Source organism: Notamacropus eugenii, chromosome 1 (genome assembly GCF_028372415.1).
Source record: "Notamacropus eugenii isolate mMacEug1 chromosome 1, mMacEug1.pri_v2, whole genome shotgun sequence".
Classification (NCBI taxonomy): Eukaryota; Metazoa; Chordata; class Mammalia; order Diprotodontia; family Macropodidae; genus Notamacropus; species Notamacropus eugenii.
Genome location: NC_092872.1, coordinates 251,968,406 through 251,986,406, shown reverse-complemented (window position 1 = coordinate 251,986,406; position 18,001 = coordinate 251,968,406). Strand labels below are relative to the sequence as shown.

Here is an 18,001-nt window from a genome sequence, read left to right as displayed (position 1 = left end):
TGTTCAGTACATTTTTCAGCCTTGTTGGACTTTTCATGATCTCATTTGGGATTTTCTTAGCAGAAATGCTGGAGGGGTTTGCATTTTCCTTCTATGGCTTATTGTACAGATAAGAAAACTGAGGCAAACAGTGGGAAGTGACTTGCCCAGGATCACAGAGCTAGTAAGTGTCTAAGACCAGACTGGAACTCATGAGGATGAATCTTCCTGACTCCAGGCATGGTGCTCTATGCACTATGCCACATAGCTGTCCCACTTGGCACAAAATAAATGCTAATAGATATTGATTGACAGTTATTTTCTGTATTTACATATCCCATGCTTTTCTACCTCAAACTTTTAGTGTCCCAGTGTGATCATTGTAATGATAGCAGACATTTATATAATGCTGTAAGGTTTACAGGGGATTTTATGTGCATGCTCTCATGTTCTCAGGACAGTTCTGTGAGATAGGTGGTCTAGGAATTATAATGGTCATCTTACAGATTAGTAAATCAGAACTCAGAGCAGTTAACATGATTTGACTGATGGTGACATGGTTAGTGAATTTCAGAGAAAGTATATAAACCTAGGTCTCTCCTGATTCCAATCCCAGATCTTCTTACCCTAAGCTGTGCCACCTCTACCCATGGTAGGTGACGCCTTTAGTTTTAATGGAAATCAGTTCAGTTAAAGTTTCTCCCAGTTTAAAATGAAAGCATTCAAGAAATTCTCATTTGAATTCTTCAGTTTCTTCTTGTTCTCCTCTAATAAGTTTATAACTGCCTTTCTCTTCTACGATTTTCTGATACTTCCTTGTCCATTTTGGATGCTTCTTCCTTTCTCCTGACATGTTTTGCTAGTTGACTTGAACATAATTCTAATGAGCATCAGTCTCCACCATACCTTTTGGATCCTTACAGTTGTCATCTGTTAACCTTCAAGAAATCCTGCCTCATTTCTAAAGTACTTCAATATCTCACTCACAATCTTCCCTTTCATCCTAATTCTTAATCTGTTACTTAGAAGCTTGAACATCTAGGTTGATGCCTTCTTAAAAGTCCCAACTTCCCAATTCACCAGCTTCCTTAACTTTTGTAAATGTATGTACCTTTATTCTACCTCAGTCATACATAAAGATAGTCCAAAGTCATAGATTTAGAGCTGGAAGGGATCTTAGACAGCATGATTTCATCCCTGACATGTTACAGTTTAGCAAATTTAGCATTAGAGAGGTTAAGTGTTTTGCTGAGGGTCACACAGTTAATAGAAGGCATCTGGATGGCTCAGTGGAGAGAATGTTGGGCCTGGAGTCAGGAAGATCTGAGTTCAAATACAGACTCAGATACTTACTAGCTTCTGACCCTAGGCAAGTCATGTAATCTCTATTTGCCTTAATCCAAAAGAGAAAGAAATGGCAAACCACTCCAGTATCTTTGCTAAGAACACCATGAATAGTGTTGGCATGCTATGGTCCAGGGGTTACAAAGAGTTAGACATGATTAAACAACAGCAATAAACAGCATAGCTAGTAAACATCAGAGATGTGATTTGGACTTAGTTCCTCCTGAATTCAATCCAGGGTCCTATCCTCACTACCGTGCAGGCACACTTTTCATCTTACCTCCACTTCTAAGTTGTTTGCGTCCATGATGCAAAATTTTGAGATTCCTTTCTACGATCATAACCTCCTATCCTTCTGTCTCCCCTTCTGCCCAAATTCTTCAAAATCTCACCTTGTCATGATCATGACCTTCAGTCTCTTCACATTTTCTTTCTTCTCCTAACTCCACTCGCTGCCATTTTCTTTCCTTGAATTCCTTGACCCCATTGATGGTTGCTTCTTATGATCTGCTAATCTACAACCTGACATGGCCCTGCTGTGGTGCTTATTAATCCACACAGATGGTTCCCTACACCTGGAGCAAGCACATGTCTGCCTTACTTTTACCCCTAGCTTCCCTCCAGGCTCAGCTCATGTGCTATCTACAACTATAAACATTTTCTCTTTGACAATTAGAGCTATTTCCATTCCTCCAAAATGTGCTCAGTGTTTCTGTCTAGTAACTTTATTTCCAAATAGATTGTAAGTTTTTTGAAGGCAGGAACTGTTCCATTCTTTCCCCTCCACCCCTCACCTTTTATAAAGATGGATCGTAGAGTTAGAGCTGAGAGGGATTTCAGACACCCACTACTTCAGCCTACCCCTCCTCCCAAAGCCATTTTACAAATGATCATACCATAGCCTAGTAGGATAAAGAGACTGGACCAAAATCATACAGGTAATAAGGAGTAGATACTGAATTTGAATTGAGATCCTCTAATTCAGAGCCAGCACTTGTTCCACTCCCCCACCTTCTTAATATGTTCTTAATTAGTGCTCCTTGAATGACTATTCCATCACTGTGATATGACATTTGGAAAGTGATGTCAATGGTTTGGAGTTGAAATGATGATTCAGGGTGAGTCACTTATTCTACTGGTGGTGAAATGTAATCTTTTAGAAAATAAGAGAATTGGACTAAATGATATTTAAGGTCCTTCCAACTCTAAATCCTATGATTTCCTAGCTAAATATTCCAGATCTTTGCTAATGGAGGAACATACAATTCTTCATGTTTTCAAAGGGGCAATGTTAGACAAAGGGAATTGTTCTTAAATAGTATGTTTTTGCCAAAGCAACAGTAGGTCTTTGAAGTCAACTCAATATCTTTCATTGGGAAAATGCCAAAAGTCAAGCTCTTTGAGAGATTGTTACTTAACGTAAGAGTTGGGGTTGTTGAAAAGATGCTAATTGCAGACAACCCTTCATTATCTCATGTTGCCAGTGTAAAGAGGACCCAGTAAAAGTGCCTGACAATTAGTACATACATAAAAATTAGGTGGTATTTGCACTTTGTAAAATAGATCCTTAATGATGCTGTTGGAAGGCTTCCATATGGAGGGCTGTTTTGCCTAGTTTTTCCCTCTTATTGTGGTTATTTTGTTGCTTCCCTATTTTCTATTCCCTGACTCAAAGATAAATGAAAGAGGCACATGTGTGAGAAATGCAAATGAGATAATGGGTCTCAGCTTTATAATAACTTAGCAAATTAAGGAGAGTAGCACTGCTTTGAGAGTGGAAGGAACGCTGACGGACCTACTCCAATTTGCTTTGAGGCTTTCTTTTTGATACTCTGAAGTGTTTGATTAGAAGACCTGAGAGACATGGAAGCCACTGGGATATCTTCATTGGGGCAGACTGGTTAGTCTGCTTCTCTGCGGTTCAAAAGGGCAAATTGTTGGATATGGGACTAACATAATTTAATTCTAAGAAGAGACACGAAGTTTAACTAGATTGTCTCATTTTAGGTCTTTCCTAGAATTTGTATTCCCAGTATTCTCTTTTTCAGCCTGTTAAGTGCCTCAAGACAGTAGGATCCACCATGTTATCATCTTCATACTCTTGGTCATACTAATTTATTGTCACTAATTTATCACTAATTTATTATCACAAATAAGAGCAAGTTCATTTGGTTTCTCTTTGGGCCAAATATCCTAGAGTGGTCACCCCAAAGCAGGAGTTTTTAACCTGATGTCCATGAACTTAAAAATAAAACCAAACTAATATAATTGGTTGATGGTTGCTTAGTTGGTCATCGCCCTTCATTCTCAAAGAGGACCAAAATGGCATCTCTATGCTAGAGTCAAGTTTCAATGTGTCCAACTGTGGCTGATAATACCTATATGATATTGGAATACTCTACCACAGGTTAGGCACAAATAGTCCATGGGAACATTTGGGGTGGATACTCCAAATCTGTGCATCCTGTGTTTCCTTTGAGCTGTCTCAATTCTGCTTTGCTCATAGAGTACAGCATCTTCTCTGATGTGGGCACACCATGCTGAGTGGTCCTGTGCCAGCATCTTCCAATATCTATTGTAATCCAATGTATTTTGTTTCATATATTTCAAAACATTAATCTAAGAAGGAGTTCACAGAATTCTCCAGCCTGCCATAGGGACAGATTAAGAACCTAGTCTAATGCTGTCTTCTCTCATCTCTCTCACTATGCCCTAGGCACAGACAATTCTTGACATGTATCTCCTTAACTCTATGTAGCTTGGTCTACAATAAAATATGACATTTCTTTAGGTTAGCCTTCTCTAACGTGTTTTGAACTGGGGAAGAAGGAACAACTCTTCCCATGAGGGACAGGCATAGAGTCCCTAGTCTAAGACTCCATCTTTGTGAATAGGCATATGCACAGACTTTTTTAATTTTCTTGTTAAATACAAAGTCTCCATTCTGATCTCAGACTCAACGACCTGATACCATTATGTCTGTGGTTAAACCCATTTTCAGAAGTTCGTTATTTACCTTCATGTTAATGTTGCCTACCTGCACATCAATAGAAGGGAATATGTGCTGGATCCTTTGATGTCTCATGAGGTTACTGAAAACTTTTCCTGTTACTCTCTCTTCAAGGTTATATATTTTTTCTTTGTGAAATTATTTAAAGACACAAGTGGACATTCATATCAGTGCTAAGGATTTGGCAAGGGTCATAACGGCACAGTAAAGTGGGGGTGATGTAACTTTCCCAATATCATAGTACTGGAATTTGGAAATATTATAGGGGCCTAGATTTAGAGGGGGAAGGAATCATAGAGGACATCATTAAAATTTGGAATGGTCAGAGAATCAGATTTGGAATGGGAAAATATTTTAGAAGTCATCCTGTCCAATCACCTTAATTTACAGATGAGGAAATGGAGTCTCAGAGAAATTAAGTAATGTAGCCAAGGCCCTAGAGGAGGAAGGGGCATTAGATATCTTCTAATCTAAACATTTCACCTAATAAATGAGGGAAATGAGATCCAAAACAATTCAAAGACTTGTTTGTTATATAGATTAGAAATAGCTGAGCTAAAATTTGAATGTAAGACCTATGATGACAAATATGGTGCCGTTCACACTATACCCTGCTGTCTTGTGATCAGAACATTTTAGAGAATCCTAGGAAGGATGGAAAGGAACGTGACATGTCCATTTGAAAGGCTTTTTTGAATTTAATCAGTCTTCTGCCTCCCAGTCCTATGTAGGACAGTCAGCCAACAATTACTGATTAATTACTACATGACAAGCACTGTGCTAAATTCAGGGGAGACAGAGGTAAAAGTGAAATACTCTCTCCCCTCAAGGAGCCTACATTCCAATGAATGAAATGATATCATATGTAGAAATATATTCATAATATACATGAAGTGAATACATAGTATATATGTACGTGGAGGGAATGGTGATAGAGGATGTCAGGAAGTCCTTAGAAAAAGTGGCACTTTTCTTTCCTCCACTTTAAAAATGATTTGGCACCATATAATTTGCACAAATTAGTCATCCGCAGGTCATTATTTGTTCCTCATGACTCAACTGTCATTCTTTTGCTCTGGGAGATAGTAATAAATAACTACCAAGTTTAAGCTTTAGAAGAGGAAAATGAATTACAAGGGTGCTTGTCCTGAAAATTTGATAGTGGGACACATAACTGAAGTAGCACTCACTCCTACTCAGACAAGATGCCAGGTAGCTTCATGTTGATATTGAATGTCTCACTTACCCACCGAGTAAATAATACCCACTATTACTATCTGGTCTGGGAAACAGGAAAAAGCGCTGAGGTTTTCTGCCCTATTCTGGTGACTATTGAAGGCAATACATTTTCCTTTATCCCGACTGGGACTCTACTCCACTCTGTGGAAAATGAAGGGAGGAAGACCTTATGACCTTTCATGTAAGGGACTTAGCATTTTCACCGCTCTGTGGATCAAGATGAGAACACAGAAGGCATGGGAGGAGGAGGTTGCTGGTTTAGAGTTAGTGGTAAGGAAAGAGCAGGGCTTAGTGTGAATCAGCTTCAAATGTAACAAATGTCATTCAAGAAAAAGGGACACACTGTACTAGAAGCTCCAAGTACATAGGGTTTTTAACAGGGAAATCCTGGAAGTGGCATTTCCCACTGGGTTATTACCGTTTAGTGGTCTTCCATTGGAACTGGCAGATTCTCTTTAACTGTTATAAGTATTCTCTTTGTACAAGTTACAGTAGCTTCTAACACTTCTTGATTATTCCAGATGCTAAAGGAGCTATGCCCTCTGGGAACCTGAGAACCCAAAGCTATTTGTCTCCTTGTAGGGAAAAAAAAGCTTAACAAATTACCCAGACATATCATTTGTGTAAGGAAATAGGACACTGATGTTGGTTACTTATTTCATGGGGTTGTGTGGACAGAGTCTTTCTATCCTTAACCCACATATGAGTGTGAAAGCAATTAGGACCCAAGATATAGCTTCAGTTGTCAGATGGACATTCATTCCAGGGAGAGTGATGGCTACCTTCTCTTAGTAGTACCTGAGAGACCAACAGAAGTTATTTTCCCTTCCATTGGGTGCTCTGACACCTTTTAATTAATATCAGCCACATAACTATTCTTAACCCTCCCCATGTCCCCACCCCCAAGCAAACTGGAGACCACAACTTCCTTCAGAAACTGGGCCATCGCCCTGATTTCTGCTCTTGGTTTTAGCAAAATTGGGACTGTGACTTTTAGGATAAGAAACTTACAAATGCAAACAAGTAGGATCCCAGCTGGGCTCAGTGACTCATTATATTTCACAAATCCCTATTGAGGGACATCTCTTGTTTTCTTTTTTGCTACTTTGATGGGTCTGAGAGAAGCTTGAAAGGATAAAGAATCAGAAGGAAAACAGAGTTTCAGGGTGGTGCTGGTGTAGTCCTTGAGGCTAAGGATTGATTTGATGATTGAGGCAGGATGAAGCCCCTGGCTTCTTCAATCGATGCCCTGTGGCTCATGGTCACATTACTGAGCTCTGCATGGGCTTCACATACCACATTTTGTTCTCTAGAAGCTTATTTTCTTTTCAATTCATGGAAAAAGAAGGCCTTGGATTTCCTTCCCTAACAGACGTGGGAGGAGGGAGAAGAGGGAGGATTTGATTTGGAGCTCACACTTTGTTTTTCCTGGCAAGAGGCTTACCCAAGGAGGCAGGGAGGAAGAGTGGTTACTCAGATCTCATAGAGGAAATAAGGTTCAGAAATGTAAGCAGTCCTGCAGGAAGAAATCTGGAGATGGGAAAAGCGTAAACAACAAGGACTAAACAAAAGAGGAATTTAGTTTTATCCTTTACTTTTGCTATTGAGAACAGTAGTAATGGTGGTGGTGGAGAGGGAAGCTTCACTTCTATCTGTATCTACTCGTTTGAGGAGGCAAGCCTAATAAACATTACTAAAACCATTTCAAAGATGAGAAAACTGAGATCTAGAAATACTATGTCATGTTGGGATCCTAATGAGAGGCAGGAACACAAAATGCAAAGAACTGGAGTACATACTAAGGATAAAAAAAGAAAGTTAAAGAATTCCTTCCTTCAGGGAGTGTGGTGTGTATGTGTTTGTATGTATGAGTGTATGTGTGTGTGTATGTGTGTATGTAACAAGAAGAAGTAAATGAAAGTATGTTCAAAGTCACTTAAAATCATTTCATTAGGGACTGTGTGCTAATAATGTAGTGCATGGAGGGCAGGTCTTGGATAGGAGGTAGGGCCTGATCTTTGTTTTGAAAGAAGGTAAAAAATCCTTCAAGGCAAAGGAGAGAGAGATATGCATTACAGACCCCAGGTATTCCTGGGTTCCTTTTATCTGGTCCAACACTTTTTTTTCTACCTAGGTATTTATATGTTGTCTTCCTCATTAGACTGAATGTAAGAGTAGGGATTACCTTTTGCTTTTCTTTGTGCCTCCAGTGTTTAGCATAGTGCTTGGCATTATGAATGTTTGTCAACCAATTGACCTTTGTTTACATTATTGACTTGGTTCTCTTGGTCAGTGAGGAATAATACCGTCAGTCATCTGTCTTCCCAACTTAGAAATCCTTGGCCCACTCTTGGAGAAATGTCATTGTGTTTGCTTGTTTTTTTCACGCAATGCTTGTCTGTAAAGGCCCTGACTATCTAGAAATGTAGGAGGGGTATCCTTTACCTCCATTGGAGAGGTGAATATTTCTTTCTGGCAATTTTGTTTATATGGGGTTGGATGTTGAACTGGACAGATGAGGAAATGAAATTCTCAGAATCATTATGCTCTCTTTTCGTTACAAATAAAGGTGGGTGGGGGCAACTAGATAAAAAAACAAACTAAAGAATTCAATTCATATTATGATAGATTTAGTGGTTCTGTTGGTTACTTTAACTGATTTATTTTTCTTTTTTTTCCCTTATCTTTTTTTCTTCCTTTTTTTATAAGAGGTGGTTGTTTAGGCAAAGGAAAGGAAAAATAAGTTGAGAAATGAAGATGATATCAAAGTATCAGTAGCAATGAAACAACAAATTATCCTATAAAATTAATAATTAAAAAAGAAGCTAATGTGCTTGCAATAAGACAAACTCAAGATAGGAAGGTAAGACCTTCCTTAGTCTAGGATCACATGCTTGCATGGGGAACAATGAACTCTCTGTAAGACAAATATATCCTTATCCATCTTCCAGGAGTCTAGAAACTGTTATGTTAAATATAATGATAAGTAACATTTTCTCTTTGTCTTTTTTTGTCCATCCCTCACAAAACTTATTTTTGCTTTTATTTTTGTTCTTGCTTTCTGGCAGTATCCATGTGACTCAGGTCTGTTTGTAGAACAGAGGTTGAACTAGTTTTAGATAACAGGGAAAAAGAGTAGTGGCTAAATAGGAAGAAAAATTTGGATCACCTATAATATTTTGAGGAGCCAGTTCCTATTTTTAAGGTTGTCATGACATTTAAGATGAAACTTTTAACACTGAGATAGCACATGAGACATGAGAAGGATTCATCAATTCCTGGATCCCTGGCAGGACAGTGATTTCCTCTACCATGGTGTAGTGCCAATATGATATTCACAGTACCTAAGGTAGCCGTGAATATCCCCACACAATTCTGAATCATGAAATGCAACAGACTCTCCACATGGAAGACAAAGCCAAAACATTTATTCAGACACCAGAAAGCCGAATCCATCATAGTAACAAAGAAATCCATCATAGTAACCAAGAAGTCTATACACATTATCAAGCCTTCCAACAGAGAGGCTCCCCTAAGCAAAATCACAAACAAACTCTCTCCTTCCTGCTAGCCAGCTACCTGCTTGCCTGTATCCTGCTCAGCTCTGATTGCTCTCTGACTAACTTCCTCTCAGCTCTGCTCTAGTTCCACCTCTTCTTATTCTAGTCTTCCTGTTCTATTCATTCAGGAAACTCCTCCCACCACAGGCCATATATGACTCAGACTTCCATGTGACCCAGGCCTATTAATGAATGGGAAAGATCTTCCCATTTAAATTACCATTATACATGCTACCATGGTATTATGGAATTATGCATTCTTTTACCATGGTACCATGTAAAGAACCCTGTCTCTGGGGTTATGGGAGTGGTGATTATATTCTCTGATGTGTACTTCCTGTGTTACTTTAAGCAAATCACTTTGATTCCCTGAGCCCCAGTTTTCTCATCTGTAACTGAGGGAGGCCAATGGCCTCTGAGATCCTTGCCAGTTTTAAATGATTCTGATACCCTGGGAACCTTGAATAAGCTGGTCTTTTCTATGTGATTCAAAAATAGGTAGCAAAGAATTTCCATCTTGATTTTGGGGTCCAAACTACCTGGGCAGAATGATAGTAAGTCACATGGTTATATTGAAACATAATGCCCACTTGACTAAAAGTAGCAGCACTAGCCCTGGGAGACAATAGACTTCTCATGTACAAAATCTTCCAGAGTGTTGGTGATAAAGTGAACCCCAAGCAGCAATTAGGTGTATCCTCCCCAGCATGTCTTGTTTATTCACCACCTTTTCCTTCTTTCTTTTTCTACAGGCTGTGGAAACCAACCTGGCTTCTAAGGATAGTCACTGGGTGTTTGTTAATGAGGTAAGGGAGTTCTTGGATGGGCATCGTTAGCCTGGGCCTACTTCTATTTTTCCCATTTAACCCTCAGCATATTTTTTTTGCTTGCATCAGGACCCAGACTCTCAAACATGGGCCCTGTAATAATGGGAGTGAACAACTGAAAGTCGTGTTGTGTGTTTCCTCCATATTAAACTACAGTTGATAGTATGTACATATGAACATGTATGTGCATATGTATTTGTGTGTATATGTGTATATTTGTTGAATATGTATTTTGAGGGGACGGGGATCCTAACCACATCCAAGTAGTGCTATGGTCAGAATTTCCAGGATCTGTGATTCTCTTTGGCAATCAGTGACAGTAGCTGAGAACTTTGGATGTAGGTTTGATATTAATTGATATCAGACTCTAGTATGTATTTTTATTCCTTGCCTGTCTTCTGTAGAGCTGAGATTTTCAGCAACTCCTAAATTAAATGATCAATTTCTAATAGCTTCATTCCATGAGAAACCATGTTTATTATGGAGGTAATTCATTCTTTTATGATGCATTGTTCTCCATTAGCTCAGGCTAAAATAGTTGAAAAGAATTCATTGGTTTATTCTAATAATTGGGCAGATAGTATCAGGTAACAGTTTGCTTCCTGGGCTTACTTTTCAGAGCTTTCCTACATAAATCCGCATCGTATTAGGTGCTCATTTTATCTCAACCTGTCATAGACATTTAAAGTAACTATCAATTACCTTGTGGAACTTTTATAGTATCCAACATTGTAATTAACAGAAGGAACATTGCATCCATCCTTCCCTTTAGTGAAGAACTTCATAGAAGCACTTGCAGTCTCCTAATCGTCTGATGTCTGATGGTCTGATGGTCTGAGTTCCATCAGCTTCTCCCCAGGACCCCAAAGAACAGAATTCTCTTTGTTCTCAGAGACACCCTAAGTCACAGACTTGAGGCTGGGTTTTGTTTTTTGATGTTTCATTCAGGTTGTGGAGGGACCCCCACAGAATTCCTGGCACAACTCTTACAATTCTCACAATTGCTACTAAGCTATAAGGAGGTGGAGATATGTTTTGAACGCCAGGAATTTTTGCCTCTGATCTCTTCCTTTCCCTTTATGTCTTTTCCTAAGTCTCTATTTCTTTCTTTTCCTTTCCCACTTCCCTTCTCCTTTTACTTTTATCTTTCTTATCTCATCCATCTCTTTCTATCCCTCATCCCCTCTGCTTTCCTTTCTTCTCCCTTCCCTTCTCTCTCTTCATCCCTTTTTCTCTCCACTTCTTGTCTTTTCTATCATTCTTTCCCTTGTTTTCCCACTCTCATCTATTTCCATCTTCCTGTCTCTCCTGCTCCCTCTTTCTCTCCCTTCCTTTATCTCTCTCTTTCCCTTTCCTTCTCTTCTTTTATCTTGTCCTTTTTTCTTTTCCCATTTCTTCTTCTCTTTCTCGTTGCTCCTTTCTCTCCTGTCTTTATACTAAACCAGTGCTGGATATTAGGGTTCACTCCTAGTTTGTACCAAAGTAAGTTTCCCAGAGATGTTCCGTGAAGTAAGATCAATTCATTTTGCAACATCCTGATATGCAGCCTCATCCTGACCAGAATAAACAGCTAAATGTGAACTGCATAACCACAAAACATCTTCAATTCCAAAGTATGAGGTGAAATAAAACTGGGGAACATTTTGGACATTGCTGTAACTACAGTTTTGATGTCAGGATTGGGCTTCATCAAAAGTATTCGGGAGAAATAATTTTAATCATGATGTAATATGTTCTCCAATTGAAGTCGGAAGACAAATTTAGTTGGGAGATAGAGAGGTGCTGGGACCTTGTCACATGGTGGAGAGACAGAGGACATTAGGTACCTTAAAATCCCTATGAGGTAGCCAATAATTAGGGGTGGCAGACAATAGGAAAGAGCTGGAGCTATGTAGCTGTCTCAGGGTAAGGGTCGGTACCAACTGGGAACTTCATATTTTAACTTTTCTCAGTAACTAGGTACTAATTTCAATTTTTATCTTAAGATGCTAAAAGGACATAAACACTCTGAGCACCCTATAATGTTATTGTCCTGGGACGAAGCGCCAATCACCCATCACAATTACACCTATGACACCTTAAGTTTATTACATGTTTATGGAAAACAAAAATAAGATATTCACCTGGAGGACACACTTAAAGGACCACTTTCATTCTCTAGAAGAGGTAAGTAGAGAGAGAGAAGAAAACACACTGACTTCTCACAAATTTTGCTTGTCTTCATGTGAGAATAAATAATCTCTTCTACTTCATTCAGACATTAGAGTAAGCTTCAGGCCTTTCTTCAGTTCTTTAATTGGTACCTAGGGTCAGATTCTGTCAGGAATAAAAAGATGCTGGGAACACTTAGACTAGGCTAGATACTAGTGAAATTTTGTGATGAAGGCCTTTATGTTGGCTCAGTTACTGACACTTGTGCATGCTTTTGTTGTTTGTAAGACCTCTAAGAAATTGCTGATTATGTAATATGTGTGTGTGTGTGTGTGTGTGTGTGTGTGTGTGTGTGTGTGTGTGTGATTTAGGTTTATGACAGGAAGATGTGATGGTTAGTAGACAGTATTGATTGCATAGGGAATATCATGCTATGCATAAAGTCAGCATTGACTTTTTATACTTAAAAAGTTTATTAGCTGTGCAATATTAGACACTCCACAACACCTCTGATGCTCAGTTGCCTCATCTATAAAATGGGAATGATAACAGCATTTTCCTCCTAAAGTTTTTATGAAGGTTAAATTAGGTAATATACTAAAGCCCCTTGGAAACCTTAGTGTGCTATATAAATGCCAGCTATCAATTAAGTGATGAATGTGTGCAGCTATATAAATTCACAAAAGCCATCAACAAAAACGACAAAGGTTTGCAATCTTCATTAGCCCTACCAATGAAATCATGGTCCATTGGAGTATTGAAATAGAGTGCTATTCAGTAAATGCTTTTCTATATAAAGTCAACTATTTTTCTTCAAGACAGCTCCCTTAAGTATTAAATACAGACACATTCTGAATACCCTGGACATATGTTTTACTCTTGCTTCTATCACCATATGGCTCAAGTGGAAAATAATCTTCTTGTTATTATTAGTTACTTTTTTTCCTCCTATGACATCATCTTAGACTCTTTGCATTTATTAACCATGGAAATTTTCTGTGATCCTTAGCAGTAGACAAATATGTTTCTGGTTTTCTTTCTGGATGATCCTAGATTAAAGCTAAACCCATGTTGGCAAGTATTCTTAATTCGTTTTTCATTGTATAATGATCATGGTTAGTAAGAACTAGGACTTCACGATGTAATGCATTTCATAGTAAATATTGCTGTCTGATTTTGTTTGAAAAAGAATAGATAATGAAAGTATGAGAGCATCTGACTACATATCTGTTTAATCTATTTACACGTATAAGCATATGCATGCATAGTAACATATGGCTACATATACATGTATGTGTATATTATGTGTATAGATATGTATGCACCCATGTGTATAGTTGCATACAACCAAACTTCATCATCTGCTCTTATTCCAATAAAACCAGGTTATAATAGATGTGTGTATATATGTGTAAACACACATGCACACACGATATATACATATACACACATGGATTTATATGTACATGTGTATATATGCATGCATACACACATACACATACTCATATGTGCATACACACATATGCAATACATGTTTTCTTCCTTACATGTACACACAACACACATGCGTATATATACATACACACATGCACACACACAATACATATACACACATATGTATGTCTACAGATACACATACATATACACACAAACACACACACGATTTCACTGTATAACTGACACCACCAACTATTTTAGTATTTTCCTCTCCCTTATAGTTCACTGGAAGAATATTCAAAGTTTAAACTGCAAACTTTTGTGTGTATGTTGAATGATTAATTTAGACCAGGAGTCCTTAAACTGGAGCTTGTGAAAAAAAAAACTTAATTTTGACATTTTTTTGGATCCTTTGTATTTTTTGCATTTAAAAACATCATTCTGAGAAGGGGTATATTTCTTCAGACTACCAAAGGAGTCCAACAAACACACACACACACACACACACACACACACACACAAACACACACACCCTTAAAAACAACAAAGCAAAGTAAAACCCTTGTTCTAAACCTTGTAGGTAAATGACATTTCAGACAGAAACATAGAAAAGTTAGCTATATTCCCATCTGAGAAATTTACAATATTTGAATGTGCTTTTTTTCATCTCTTTTTCCCTTGCTAAATTATACTCCAATATTGTCAAGTTGAGATCTCCCCAGTACCTTTTTGCTGCCACCATCAGTCCTTACCTAGCTTACCCTAAAAGCACTCCCACCACTTGTTGCCTTTAAGTATATGAGAAAGGAGTTGGATCTTTCAAATTGGCTTTGGTAGAATTTATGGAAGAGCACATTACTTGTTTTATAAAAACCTACAGTTTGTTGTTGTATATTCAGGAATTGTATCATAAAATATCTGTTATCAAGTCAAACTAACCAGCATATGCTTTCTGTGGTCTCTACCGTGATCCTTTCATAACTTGATCAGCTCAGGGCATATTCATAACCTACTTTCCTCCATCTTTCTTTGGATACATACCTAACATAGGTCTCGTTCCCAACCTCACTTCCTTGCTTCACTCCCTTTTCAAACCTATGTTTCCTTATCATGATTTCCACCAAATTCCAGCGTCATTACTTCTAGACACATTCAGTCCTACAGTTAACAGACTCCATCTTGATTCAGTGAGTCATAACTTGATGCTTCTTACTAAAAACATCCTGACACTTTAGCAATCCTATTCTAATCTGTTTCTGTCCCTTCTTCTTTTTCTTCTTCCCCTTCTTCTTCTTTCTTCTTCTTCTTCCTCCTTTATATCTCCTCCTCCTCTTCTTCTTCTTCTTCTTCTTCTTCTTCTTCTTCTTCTTCTTCTTCCTCCTCCTCTCCTCCTCTTCCTCCTCCTCCTGTTTCTCTCTCAAAACCCTCTTGAACATTTATGGGAACATGTGAATATGAGTTACAATTTAATTTATATTGTAACATATACCATTAGAGCTGAGTTCACAATCCATTAAAGCTTCATATGGTTTGAGCTGTCTCCAAAGTAAATGGATCAATTAAAAACAGTTATCAAGCCCATCCTATGCTCTAGGTCATTGTGCTGAATGCTGAGGATAGGACAGGTGCTGGCCTCAAGGATATCACATTCTAATATGGGGGAAAATATAAAAGACATCAGGAAACGAAATCTGGGTAGTCCCAAGGATGATGAATTTTTCCATTTGGCAATCAACTAATGCACCATTAACAGAAAAAAAAGATAGTACAATAGTTGATTTGACTACTAAACTCTGAGAAAGAAGTAAGAATGGGGCTGAGAGTGGGGGTGGGGCATAGAATAACTATAGGAATGTTCAAATTAGACTACTGTATAGGATGTGAAGCATGTTCATATCAACATTATATCTCACTGTCTAATTAAGTACTCTGTTGATGGTTTAAAGTGTGAGTTTAATTAATCTCTTGATAGTGGTCAGGAAAGGGTCCTGGAAGAGGGGATTTTGAAGAATGATTCATAAGGGAAAAAATAAAAGGGACACATGGGGCCATCAGGAAGAATGGTGAGAATATTCTCAAAAATGCTTGTGAAGAGTGAGATCTCAATAAATAACCAAAGACCATGTTTTTACAAAAGATATCATTTCCAATATTGTAGCATTCACAAATCTGAATACATCTGATTAATCTTCAGTTGGTCATAATTTATGTGCCACAGCCATCCTAGTTATTTGGAAAAAGCAAAAGTGGCACATTTTTATTACAAATTCTAATTTCCTGCTAATTTCTGTCATTTTATTTAATAGCACTTATTCATAAACTATGAAATATGCATCAGAATACTTGAAAAGAAAAAAAGCAATTGTCATATTCATAGTGCACCATCCATAGTTCTTCTAACTATGGACAGGTCCACTGAAGTGGGCTGAGTTTTCAGGTAACAGACTGTTGCTCCATAGTGAGGCGTCTGATATATTTGCTCTGCATCATCTCTACTTTCCTGAATCATTTTAAATGCCTTTCAAGTCACACTTTTTTGAAATTTTCCTTTCAGCAAGTCATAAGTGATGTCTAAGAAACCATTTCTGATTATAAATCAGAGATTGGCACCCAAAATTGTTTGGCCCTTGGCTTGTTTTTCCTCCTTGTGTCATCTGAGAAGAGAAAAGCAGCAGGATTAGTTTTCTATTAAGTGACAGAAAAAAACAAGCCAAAACAGCCCACTATGGCAGATGCCCTGCGTTGTTGTCAGTGTGATTGAAATTCTCCCACCAATTACTCAGAGCGAAGAGAGCTTGGTAAAGATGATGACGTCAGGTGCAGGTTCTGATGGTAAGAGAGTTTCTGCCTTCAAGGAGGTTTTATTCTATCAAGAGAGACAAGGTACATACATACTGGTAAATATCAACAACATACAGAATACGTACAAGTTAATTTTGGAGGAAGATATTCAATGGGGGTTCATAACCTGGGGTGATTTAACATTTCTTTTCAAAAAATTGAATTTTGCTGCTGGCTATTAGTTTGAGGCAACAAACTTTTTGTTTGTTTACCAGCTGGTTGCAGAATTATTTAGCATCTGATGTGTTCAAAGTTTTAAGCAATTTGGTGTAACTTTATTTAATGCTCAGTCAAAACCAAAAAAATCCATCAGATGGATTTTTACATTTTGTACATTTTATTTTTATTTAATGTCACCATATGACATATATCCTCTTTCTAAAGAGAAGGGTCATTTTATTAGTTGTAAAATACTTTAAGAATAAATCTGTTTTTAATATCTAATATAGATAGATAGATAACCATTTCAATGTCAGCTTTTGTATTATCTTTTATTCATTTAAAAAAGATGTTTTGGAGAAAGGGACCAGAGGCATGTACCCAAAGGGGTACATGATAAAACAAGTTAAGAATTCCTCCACTAGCAGCCAAAGACATCAGGAAAGGGCTTATGGACGAGGTGGTGCTTGAGCTGAGTTTTGCAGGGGTCTAGGGATTCCAAGAAGGATGACAATAATGGCCTGGTGTGTTCTCAATCACCTTGCCAGACTCTAAGTAAATATCTAGTGTCTTAGGACACTGGGAGTCCAAGAGCACACAACCAGATGGTATCATGTAGTTATGCCCATGTGCTATTCTCATTAAAATTAGAACTGCCACTTCTTAATTTATTCCTCCATCCATGCATCTATGCTCCCCCTTTTCAATTTCCAGTAACAGACACAAAGTTCATTCCTTCACAAAGCTTCTGGTCCACTGTGGTGAATGTACTCAAATGTACTTTAGTAAGCTGGCACTATACTTCAATGACATTTGTTGTCCTAATCATTGAGGTGTTACTCTCTTACAGATATTATTATGCAAAAGGAAATTGTGGTGTTGTTTTGTTTTGTTTTGTTTTAAGAAAATGCTTCAACCCATTTGGCATCTCTCAGGGTATGGGTCTGTATTGCTGCACAGATGTCAGTGTTGGAGAGGGGAGGGCTAAGGGAGAAGTTACCGCTTCTCTAAGGGAAAAGACTTAGCTTTATATATCTTAATCTGGAAAACACAAGGATTCGCTTGATTAAATGACAGTACATCTCTTGCTAATGATGGTGCCAGGGGGATTAGGCCAATTCTCTTCTAACAAATTATAATAAGGTATATCTGATATAGCAAAATATAGAATTCTGACATAACAAGGTTTGCCTTTGAGGCAAAACTTGTTACATCTGCCTTTTCTTGCTGAAACTTATATTTTAGGGAACATGATTGGACCCTCTTCACCCAGATCCATGTAACTAATTATAAGCTGTGTTAGGAAGATGTTTTCCGATATTTACTTTCCATCCTTGTTCCTGCTAACAGGGTTATCTGCTTGATTGCATGAGTGAGAACCTACATATTAACAAAAAGGCTTCAGACCTCTTTTGGTGGCTTCCTTCACTGCCACCCCTGTGAGGTTGTTACTG

General features: G+C 38.0%; 1 protein-coding gene across 4 annotated transcripts in view; it reads left to right on the top strand.

The window, feature by feature from the left end:
- Positions 1-18,001, top strand: part of GRID1 (glutamate ionotropic receptor delta type subunit 1) — a 1,146,328-nt gene that overhangs the window by 824,153 nt on the left and 304,174 nt on the right. For all 4 annotated transcript variants that reach the window (XM_072628547.1, XM_072628546.1, XM_072628545.1 and 1 more), the window contains one exon: positions 9,885-9,938. In XM_072628547.1, the coding sequence (XP_072484648.1) occupies positions 9,885-9,938 (54 nt within the window). The remainder of the gene's footprint in view (positions 1-9,884; positions 9,939-18,001) is intronic.